This window comes from Cavia porcellus, unplaced genomic scaffold (assembly GCF_034190915.1).
Source record: "Cavia porcellus strain 051 isolate PalLab524CR breed Dunkin Hartley unplaced genomic scaffold, mCavPor4.1 scaffold_7, whole genome shotgun sequence".
In the NCBI taxonomy this organism is placed as follows: Eukaryota; Metazoa; Chordata; class Mammalia; order Rodentia; family Caviidae; genus Cavia; species Cavia porcellus.
The window spans coordinates 8,705,871-8,717,960 of NW_026947490.1; the positions used below are offsets into that span (position 1 = coordinate 8,705,871).

At 38.7% G+C, this 12,090-nt stretch overlaps 1 protein-coding gene across 5 annotated transcripts in view; it reads left to right on the forward strand.

Moving 5' to 3' along the window:
• The first annotated feature begins 700 nt into the window (after nucleotides 1–700).
• Grik1 (glutamate ionotropic receptor kainate type subunit 1) overlaps nucleotides 701–12,090 on the forward strand; it is a 378,892-nt gene continuing 367,502 nt past the window's right edge. For all 5 annotated transcript variants that reach the window (XR_010048588.1, XM_063252525.1, XM_063252527.1 and 2 more), the window contains exon 1: nucleotides 701–875. Coding sequence is in view for 4 of the 5 variants with exons in the window: in XM_063252525.1 (XP_063108595.1) it covers nucleotides 758–875 (118 nt within the window). In the remaining variant the exon portion in view is untranslated. The remainder of the gene's footprint in view (nucleotides 876–12,090) is intronic.

The window sequence follows — 12,090 nt, forward strand, 5'->3', positions numbered from 1 at the left end:
CACTCCGGGTCACAGCCCAGGCTGCTTCTGCTGCGACCCATAGGTTAGGCGTGAGCTGTCTGCAGGACGCAGCGCTCCGTGGACTTTCCAGTAACAGCGCGAAGTTGAAGGAGAGCGAGAGCGAGCGCGCGTGTGTGCGCGTGTGTGAGTGTGTCTGGATCCGTGGGGCTGGGGCGGGCAGTAAATAAAGGGTGGGGCCAGCGAGGGGAGGAGAAAAGAGCCGATTGAGGGGAGGCAGAGCGTGGCTCGGATTCCAGCTAACCTGGGACTCATCCGGTTAGATCAGAGACCCTGCACCAGCCCAGCCAGTCCTCCTTCCTTCTGGGTTCGCTGTCTTTCCCCCTCTTCCGACTCCCCAATCTCTCTCTGTCTGCACCTCCCACCCCCACGCCCCACTTTTGCGTTTGACCAGAGGACGAATGAGCAAGAGGTTCCTGCACATTGAGGCAGCAACTTTCCTCGGCGGGTCTGGGCTCGGGGCGCCGGGGCGCGCTGATCATCCGCGGTGTGCGGCCCATGGAGGAGGAGGAGGAGGAGCGGTGATGGGCTAGGACCGGCGCGAGGAGACCCGAGCAGCTCAGCCGCGCCAGCCAGCTCCGCGTTCCCACGCCACTCGCCTCCGCCTCGCTCCTCCGTCCGCGTGGGGTGCAGACCCGAGCCTCCAAGGAGGATGAGGCGAGGAGCCGGCCTGAGCGGGGTGCATCTCACTTACGTGCGGCCACGGCTGTGTCTCGGCATGAATTAAGAAGCTAAGAAGATGCAGCGCGGCACACTCCTGGCCCAGCCCGGGCTCTGGACCAGGGGCATCCGCTGGACGTTCCTCTGTTTCTTCTTCTGCATCCTCCCCCAGACGGCCCCGCAAGTACTCCGGATCGGTGAGTGAGCCGGGAGCAGCGCCCAGCTGTGGCTCCGGGACGCGGTCGCTCCCCAGACAGGGTGGCGGAGGTCAGCGCTCGCCCAAGGCTGCGCGGAAAGGGGGCGTCGCGTCACCGCTTCCCTCCTGGCGTCTCCGGGCTTCCCCGGGAAGTCGGGTTGGCGGGTTTTTCAATCCCCGGCTGCAAGAACGCGGGAGACAGTGCAGGGATCCAGGCTTTTCTGGGCTAGCGCCCTACTCTGGGCGCTGTGTGAGTGGGGGGCACGGGTGAGGTCACCCAGCTGCCTGACTGCAGGTCTGCCCCCATGGGAGCACAGCCCTGGACCCTGTCAGCCTGGCCTGGACCAGGGACATCAGATATTTGGGAATCTCCAAAGCAGAGCACGGACCACTAGAGATGTGGGAATATCCCAGAGCTTGCTAGGCTAGAGCTCCAAGTTCTAGTCTCTAAGTTGGGTTCCATGTACAGTCTACAAAGTCTGGAGTGGAGCAGAGTCCGAGTCTGACTTCTGGCTGAAGGTTCCAGGAGTGGGGAGAAGAGTCAGTTACCATTTAGGTGTCTGCCTGGCTCCCCATTCTCCCCCGCCTGCCCGCCTCTGATGGTGATACTCATGCACCTAAATGCATGACACCTTCTACCAAAATTCCGTGTGTGGTGGCATTTAGCTATTTCTGGACTTTGGAGCTTAACACACCACTTCACCTTCACTCCTTACAATCTAAATCAGGCTTCTATTTGGTTTTTAATTTTAAGTGGTACTGTGCCCTCCTTCTGTCTTCTCTGGCCCATTCTGCTTCTTAGACACAGTCACAGATAGGGCCAGCGACAGGTGAAGCAGTGACACTGGGCAGGTCTCCTCCCTTGTCGGACTTAGCGAAGCCCAGAACTCCGAGGACTTCCAGCTCGCTCCCTTTCTAGGAACGGCAGGGCATGGCGCGTGGTGCTCAGGTCCTGACCCACTGAGCAGTAGGCAGCTCTGGGTTGTCGTCCTGATCTCACCTTGCTTTACCAAATGCTCATAACCTAGTGATGTTTCGTCACGGAACACATCCCTGTACCAAGAAATTGTAGTTGACTGCTTTGTAATGCCTTTTAGTTTTCTAGGCAAGTGGGGTCTGGTTCTCGTGAAAAGAAAAGATCCCCAATTTTACCACAGATGTATATTTTCTTGACTATAAATAATGATATGATCATGTGCATTTATTAGGTCGTTTTAACCCTATGAATAGCGTTTCAAAGTACTTTCTTTAACAAGATTCACTACTGTTCATAACGAGTCTGCTTGAAATGTGTTTCAGTCTTAATATCCTGTTGTTTGAATGGAGTCAAGCATATTCCAATACTTTATGATACACTTTTGGACAACACAAAATAAGTATTGAGTATGTGTTAGAATCTCCAATGTTTATTAACTTAATTGATATTTTATCTGTGCATTTTCCACCTCAAAAGATAAATGTAAAGATCTTAGAAGTGGTGATATCCCACTTCCTTGCACAACTTACATGGAATATTCTCTGCTGCATCCTTTAAACTTAAATCTAAGCAGAAAAGGATATTTTTAGAGATACTTGTTCACAATTCTGCATATCTAGTCTCTGAGCAATCAGTCAACCATTTAAAAGTAGTTTTCAATGTGGAAAGAAAGCCAATATTGATTCACTGACTTTAAAACACATACCACAAGATAATGAGATTTTTTTCCTAAATGAGAGTTAAAATGGATAAAGTAAAACTGCATGCCTTAGTGTTGTTTATATGCATTACAAAGATGCAACTCTTTTGACTTTGTGTGACCTGTGTTTGGCATGGAGAGAGAGAGAGAGAGAGAGAGAGAGAGAGAGAGAGAGAGAGAGAGAGAGAGAGAGAGAGACTGGTACTTTTTTAAAAATTTTATTTATTTGTTTATTGATTGATTGATTGATTGATTGATTGATAGTGCTGGAGACTGAGCCCAGGGCCTTCTACCACATTCCCATCCCTGGCACATAGCTTTTAAATGGATAATTCCACACCGTCAAAACTAGCTTTAATTCAGAGGAAACCTGCCTTCTACAGCTAATTTCTCATGTCAGTCAAGTCCAACTTGGAATACAAAATATCAAAGGAGTTGGGAACTTCATTTGCATGTGTGTGTGTGTGTGTGTGTGTGTGTGTGTGTGTGTGTGTATGTGTGTGTGTGTAGTGGGTGAGTGTGTGCATGTGTGTGAATGATTAAGTTGTGTTCTTTTTCATCTCACATTTCACTTTCCAACAAACCACCAACCAATTAAAGAGGCCCTTGATTATTAACTTGCATTACTGTTAAGTAATATAAAATACTCTGAAAAAACCTCAGTCTAAACACCAGGCATTTAATAGTGTTTTTATATGTAAACATTCAAATGTTGAATGAATTGGTTGCCAGCCTATTGCTCTTACTAGCGTGTCTATTTAAACTTCAGCTATTGAGGAAGGCTATAAAATGTATGAAAGAACTCATTTTTACTAAATATTTGAGAAACGATTTGAGAACTTATGTATGCACAAATATTTGGCACATTTATATTAAATACGATTTATGGTTGCAATTCTATGAAACAGTAAAGATAGTCTGTCCACCCTAAATGGGGTCCTGTAATATAGCAGTACCCTACAAACACATACTATACTGGGGAAATATTCCAGCAGCTTGGGCAGAACAGAGATAGAGCCAGCTGCTGAGAATTCCGTGGGCTTCTGGGATCATTCTTGACTTTCTGTAGACATCAGTGTATGTCAATTATCAGCTAATTATCATGCACATCTGGTCAATCTGAGAACTTTACCATTTCCCTAGATGATCTGTAAATTTATTAGTAAGAGACTGGGATTAGTAGGTGGTAGAGAAAAGAAAATCCTTTGGGTATATCTGAAGCTTCTGAAACAGATGCGTTATGTTTATAACAACAGAATGCCTGTTTAATATGTTTTGAGCCTCATACATACATGTTTTGAGTCTACATACACAGTCATAGGGATGGTGGTGGAATCCAAGAATTAAAAGTGAAGTGGTAAACATCTGGGCTTTCTGTTACATAACTTGGTAGAAGTGTAAACTTGGGTCCCACTTCCCTGTTTACTAGATATATGTTCCAGTCCAGGTTAGTCAAGCTCAGCAGCCTTTTGTTTCTGTATCTGAGAGATCAAATAAAGACTATTGTGAGCCTCAGACTAGTCTTTAGTAAAATCAATAGAAACAAAACAGGAAATGGTATATGAAATGCCTTTGAGAGATGTCTGGATACACTAGTCACCTTACGGCTGTTAATATCTTACTGTTATTTCTTTTTAACATTTTCTTCCTGAATCGGGACTCAAAGTTGACATATTCTTAGAAGAATTCTAATATTAAATCTCTCCACCTGGGAACACTCAGTATTGATGTCTGTCAGTACTAACATACTACATAATTAGTACTCCATTTAAAGAGAAATATTGCAAGAATTTATGGAAACAGCATTGAAATTATAGTTATAGTATAATTGTTTCTACATCTTCGTTTCCTTAAGATAGATACAAATCTATTTCTTATGAACCATATTGGCTGAAGCACGATTTTTAAAAAAGTATTCTAACCTCAGACAATCAAATTTCCAAATATTGTTTACACAAGTTTGCCCATATTTTTGTATGAACCAATGACTTTATTCTTTAAGCCCTTAAATTGTTCATCATTTTAACATTCAGTTTTCAAACTTCAAATGTCCTGGATTGGAATTCCTATTCCTCCACCATGCATCAGATACCATTCTTGGAGCAAGCCAAGGATAGCAAATTAAAAGGCGGATGAGTCTATCCCTTTGAATATTGCATTCTTGTCATTCACAATTTATATTATCACTAAAGCTTTTCATCAGGCTTATCTTTTTGAGTATTATTCTTGGGGAGTTTTCAGTTAATATTCTGCCATCGATTTATCATATCAATTGCATAGTCAGCAGGGAACAGGTTCATCGCTTCAAACTCACGGAGTATCAACAGTGAAGATTCATGTGGCCATTCTGGAGCTGAAACTTCCAAGAGAGTTCAGGAAGATCTGTTTGGGCTGAAGCAGATTCACCCTGAGAGAGCTCTTGTACCCTAGGAAGCAGGATGACCCTCACATTGACTTGAAATTCCTAAGTGGCCCCTGACAAAGGTGAGAAGTTGTGTGACAGCTCTGTCAACAAGGAGCAGCGGACTAATAATGATGTATTTCTGCAAATGAGCTGATCATTTGTCTTGCTCTTTTATTTGCATCATTTACCTTTTCAGGTACTGTTGGTTTTACAGGGCTATACTTACCACTGCCTACCTCGTCTTTGCCTATCTTCCTATGTTTTGTTCCTTTGAAAGAAGCATGTTTTCGTGACATGGCCTAAACTCACACTCTAGTTGGTAGAAATAAAGAAACTTGGTAAAAGCTACTCTAATCTCAAGTTTTAAATTCCTCACATGAAATTTTATTGCATTCCGTGTGGATTTGTATATGCACTTACATAACTCTTTATGCTAAGCTGAATTCAAATATATGAAAAGTGAATGGTTATTCCTTGTTATTTGAAAGTAGCAATGACTTATTGTTTGTATGGTTTATGATTGAGGCAATCAGCAACAGAGAAAGTTGCTTCTATTTGTGGACTCTCCAGAATTTATGTTTGGGGAGGAAGGACTCAAGAAACACAGTAAACTTAGAGAAGAACTCTTGCTGCCGCCTATTCCTAACAAACACACTACTTTTAGTTAAACTATAGTCACTTGGATTGCTTTGGAGGAGATAGTGGCAGTGGACTCTCATAGCCTTCCTGTTAAGCTCTGTTTGTTTCTGTTGTGTTGATAATTATCCATTTAATATAGAAAGTATTATCTATATCCTTATATTTTCCAAAAGCTATTTAGACCAGTAGAAAAAGTGATAAAGGACTCCAGATGGAAGGAAATCAACATTTCTAATGTTCTTTTGGAAGTTGAATAAATATGAGAATACCAGTTAATTTAATTTTTTTCTCTCAGTTTTATCTATAGAAAAAGTAAAAGCAACAAATTCATGGACTTGATGTAAAGATGAAATCGTGATGCCATATGTATAGTGCATAGCTACTGTAGCCCTTAATAAAGATTCACTCTTCTCTCTCCATCAGTGAACAACTTAGGACGTCTCTGATAGAACAATGTATTTATCTAATGAAGTAAGTATAGGGAAATCTACTTTCTTGGATTCATGAAATGTATTGGTATATTAAAGGCTGCTTAAAATTGTGCCACAAAAAATCCTGTTTCTTTTCTCTAACCCAGTGTTTCCCACATTTTTGGTCTAAGAAAGTTCCTATTCATATCACAGCTATTAATGTCCCACTGAACTCATGAACCCAGATGATAGTACATAAAGCATTAGCCAATAAATCCACTGGAATTTCAATACACACACACACATCAAAACACACATGGCCCCCAATTCCTTCTGCCTTTCAGTCTAACCCAGATTCCTTGCCCTTCCTACTTTGGAACTTTTTTGAAAATTAAAACTTAAAGAGTAGATTTGGAGTTTAAAACTTTAAGATACTTGTATTTAAAAATATTTTCAAAACCACATTTAAAGCTGCATTTCCTAAAGATGCATCATTTTTTTTCACTTCAAAGATTTAAATCACTTACCTGGTCTTCTGTTTTAGAAAATTTGACTTATTAACCTTTGCTAAATGGAAATATTATATTTATAAATTATTCTCAAGAACATAATTTGTGATAAGTAGAAAGTCTATATTTACAGTTCAATATATTAATTTATTTAAAAATATGTTTCTATTTTTTCAGCGATAAATTTCCATAGAAAAATAGAATGCTGAAATTAAAAAGAATACATTCCAACCTCATAAACTTGATGAATTTCTTCTCTTGATTTTCTGAAATCAAGTTTTGTATCAAATTGGAAAATTCCTACCATTGCAAATTCCTACCACTCTGTGATGTAATGCTATTGTATAATAATAAGCCAGTTGGAAACGTAGTTAACCTTAGAAGAAAACTTCTAAAGAGGTAAAATATTTAATTTTGTAAAACATTACTTATAAACTACTGAGACTCCTTAGAAATAACTCTTTCAAATCACTTGGCAATATTTCATCCTCTTTGGGCTCAGTGAAATTAATTCTTTTTTTTTAAACATACAATTCTGTATGATGCTATGTTAACATTGAAACATAAAACGGTATTAGTTATGAATTGCAATTAAAACCATAGTATTGACTAAATGAAGAATAAACTGTTGACTACAAATTAATCTCAGAAACAACATCTGAGAGCTTAGAAACACTTTTTTTAAACTGCTTAACTATTGCAAATTTTTTAGAGAATTCATTGACTAAACAAACTCGAAAGATAAGTTGGGTCTTTTGTAGGATTACTAGTTTGTTGCCATTCTGACAGGGGAAAGCAAAACTACAAAATAAAATAATTTGTAAAAGATTAGCGATTGTCTCTAAAATTTCTACTGAGCAATGTTTCAAAAGGAGCTTAATAATACAGATATTTATATAGAAAGATATACTTTGTTTTTACTTAATAAAAATATGATGATTATTTTTCATTAGTCCAATCAGTTTTCAATTTGGTACTAGAAGTTTACTAAAACTTACTATTTTTTATTTTTAAATGCAAAAAATTAAAATTCATTATTTATTTCAATGAGCAAGTCCAAGAGCACAGAGAATGTTAAGGCTAAATGTCTGTTTTAAAATAAATGCCTGTTTTATTTATGATTGATTAAAACTCAATCCACACAGGAGTTATATTTTATATGCACATGCATTTCTTACCTTTGTTACCCGAGAAGAGATGAATCAGTGACACCCAGTGGCAATAATCTCTTCTGTGCTCAAGGATCCTTGGAAAAAGAGATGACTTGAGGAAGAAAATACACAGCTTGATGTTACAAATACTTGCAAAGCTAGAAAGGAAAGAGGTGCTCCCCCAAGTTCATTTGATGGACGTGTTTAAGGTACCCATGATGCAACCCACTGGTGTCGTAAGAGTCTGTGCTTATGTAAATAAGTGACAAATAAATGAAGTAGATTAAAAGAGGCAACTCTCCCAAGCAGACCAGGCCGGAAGTAGTCAAGGTCAGCATTACTAGTGCTTCGGCAGTTAATAGGAAGGGCATCTGTCTTCCAAATGGACTTTGGCTGCCTGGTCCTCCTCCTCCAAACACAAAATTCCACTCTATTAAGGAGGGAATGTCAAGTTTCAGTACGTGGGATGTTTTGTAAATAGTTGACCAAAACTCATCAGAATAGTCTAGGTCATAAAAACAAAGAAAAATCTGCAAAATGCTAACTCCAATAGGAGTCAAAGGACTTAAGGGGAATAAATGTGACGTGGTGGCCTGGGTGAAAGTGACATGAGGTAAAACCTAAGCATTTTGAAGAAAATTCAAATTCTGTAATAATAGCCTCTCAATACTGATTCATTGGCTAAAAAGTATATACTACATAATTTAAAATGTTTATCACAGAGGAAACTGATACAGAGAAAATGTGAACTCTACAAACTTTCCTGAATTTTTCTATAAATTAAAAAAAATTTTAACCAGTAGAATCTTTAAAAAAATAAAATGCTCAACCAGCATAAGGATTTCTTTTGTTACTGTACCCAACCTACTCTGCAGTACATAAAGATGTGTAACTATATTAAGAGAAATAGTAAGGAAAACTATTTTCAATTTCATTGAGTGTGCTACATAAAGAGTTTACAAAGACTATCGCTAAAATAGAGACAAAAGCGTTTTATGTTTGATATAATATTAAAGTAATATGTTTTATATAAAATTTGCTACTGATACAAGTGTTATGGCTAAATCTCTTAGAATTTTGAAATAAAGTTACAGAAAATCAGGCACTAGCTGTTCCTATTCATTAGCATTTCGGTTTTAAATTATATAATTTTTGTACTCAAATATAATTTAACTTGAAATATTGACTCAAGCTTTTGTCGCATAGTCGTTGGAAGAATTAAGTACGATGCACTTGAAGGAAAACTCAGCAAACTATTTGCAAAAATTCCTTTCTTAGCAAAAATTGTCTAAATGCACCTTTAAAATCAATACTTAATTCTCAGAGCTGATATAGTACCTCATAATTTAGACCCAGGAAAGGAAGGTGAAAATGAAATATGAATGTTTTAAAATGAGAACTAAATTATAACTTTTAAGAGTTTTTTTCTTCCTAAATCTTAAATTTCTCAGACGTTGAATTACATGTCTTTGCCATCTATAAACAGAAATGCATTCTGATGACCTAGCTATGTTTATATTACATAAGGTGTTACTGTACCTCATCTGCTAAATATGGAGTGCTGAGATAGAGCTCTCTTTCAAGTAGGAAGGAAGCATTTGCCTTTTGAATTCTAGGCAGTATGTGTTCCTTTTGTTCTCAGGATATATTTGAACCCTGAGGCTGTTTCTATACATGTTCACTGAATTGGCAAGAACCTTTATAAACTATTGTGAGTGTTCAACAAGAGGAAATAGTTATAAAAGAATAATATAGACTTAAGAAATGGAGGACCCACTAAAGATGATTCCTGGGGCCAGGGATTTAGCTCAGAGGAACAAGCACCTTCCCAGCAAGTGTGAGGTTGTGTATTCAATCCCTGGTATCAAAAAAAAAAAAAAAATCTCTATCTACACTTATAACTGTATGTAATTCCTATGAAGAAATTTGTGTATTAAGATGGAAAATGGTTACAAAATTATACAGACCATAATATGTGATTTTACATCATTTGAACTGGGAACTTAAACAATCCATTCTTGCTTACATCAAAACTTTTATCTGGAGAATGCAGGATGAGGAAGTCACTTAGCTTAGCTAAGTAGTAGAACTGGGGTGGATATTTCATTTTGATTCCTATTTTTTTTTCATTAAAAAATGACACAGTAGAATAACCAATCTGTAGCTTTTAGATGAAAGCTGTTATTTTCATGCATATAGGCATAGTAAATATTTCCTGGAACGAGTAGACTCACCTTTGGCAATTCTTAGTTTGCCATGTCACATAAGCTTTGAGTAAATTTGCTCCCTTGTGTATTAGAGTAGCTTGTGGTGACCAAATGCATGGGGCTTCAGCTATTGCCTGCTACCTCTGTGTTCCTCTGTTTAACTTTATGGTCACTGATGTGCAGTGGGTTCCTGCATAAAAATGTGAAACTTTTATGTTTAACATTTATAATCATAGCATCAAGAGTGCGGACCTTGGTTCATTTCCTTGCGTTTAGATTTAACTAAGCACACAACCCACACTTTTACTGTGAGACCAGATCTGGTCTTCAGTGCAAAATACACAATACATATTAGGAATCTCTTTTAACCTTTTTTCCTTTTGGTGTCTAAAGATTCCCTGGTTTGAAGGGAGAAGCATTTGCTGTCTTTCAGCTAGGATATCCATAGGTGCAGCTTCTTCCATTCTGCCCCTGGGTGTTGGCTTCCAACTCCATCACGTCCCCACCCACATCCCCCAATGGGAAGGGTGGTTCAGGTCTCACACTGCTGCTGCTGACACTTTGTGAAGTTTCTTAATCCCGCGTAAGAAGAGTCATACTCATGTATGAAAGTATCACTGCATTGTGAATAGCTGGGAAAGGGCCACAGGACAAGCATCTTGTCTTCATTGCTGGCACTGGAAGCAGAGAAAAAGGCAGGATGGGAAGGCCTAGGGACCCATAGACCATGACAACTTTTTATGCCTTCAAGATGTTTTCAGGCTACATTTACATTTGACATATTTGTGCTGCGGCCAGGGAGAGCATCCCTGTTGGTTAGATGGAACCACAGGGAAGTCATGATGTCATCTACAGCCCAATTACCATGCAAAGATTGATGATGTTTTCCTATATGTGTGAAACTTCTGTAGTAAAATATGTAGTATTAAACTACAATAAAATATCTGGAGGAAAAAAATAGCATTTTAATGGAAAACTCAATAGCATTATTATAAATGATCCCCTCATTATCAGAACAGGTGTAGCACACTCTTCTCAGAGTAACAAGTTATATCTGGCCAAGAAAGTAAACAGTGAGGGAAGAGAAATCAGACCCAGAAATTCTTTTGAGTAAACTACAAAAACATGTGTATTTTTCAAAATAAAAATATTTCTTGTACAGTGAATATTCAAAGTATTCATAAAAGCATATAAATAAATGAAAAAATGATAGTACTTCACACAAATAGCCTTGAAAAATTCTGAACCCCAGCTTCCTCATTAGTGATTCTGAGAAATTTAGCTTCCCCCCAAAACTAAAGGGAGATATCCCGTAACCAAGTCACAGACCTAAACCTAAACCTTTGCTGCAGTTCTGTTTTCGTGCAACTTCATTTTTCTTATAAAGTTCACTTCAAATTTGCTACAAATCCCTATCTGAATGAATGAGAAAAACAATCAATAAATAAAGTACATAAATATTTCAAAATGCAAGGAGCACAAAATCATCAGTGTGATTTCTAAAAATCATGATATTTTCTGCAGAAAGACTTTGACGAGTGTTTGTTACGGTTTTTATCTAGGTGCTTCCCTAAAGCCTCTTGCAGTCATTGGCACAGGGGTTCCTTTGGCAGGTGACCAGATGTGGGGGCCCAGGTGGGCCTGGTCAGATCCCCCAGAACAACCTGGAAGGGCCCCCACTTCTGGTTTTCACCTTCACATTCTTTGCTTCCTGAATGCCATGGCCTGAGAAGGTGTCCTCCAACTAGAGGACACTGATCGGACTGTGCAAGGATTGAAACTTCCAGAACTCCAGCCAAAACAGACCTGTCCTCCTTTAAATTGTTGGTGTTAGAAATTGAGTCTCAGCGACGGACAAAGATTAGACCACATGCTAAAAGTGAGGGGGTTTGGGAAAGAAGCTGAAGTGTCATCTTTGTAGAGATCTGTATTGCAAACAATCATGTCTATGCCAATTCTAAAACCTAGCTTAAACATCAACAAAAATATCTTACAGAAATGTATTAAATTCCATACATAGTTACTGTTTTTGAGTTCTCTGTTATATGGGTTTTTCTAATCAACTAGCCTTACATTTACTTGAGTGTAGAGAAATATTTTCATTTTGCAAAAGGACTCAGAAAAAATTAAAAGTACCAATTACAAATGAGTGGGATATACTACAGTAATTTAGAAGCATTAGTATTGTGCTGCCACAGTACTTTTTATTACTCTAAAACT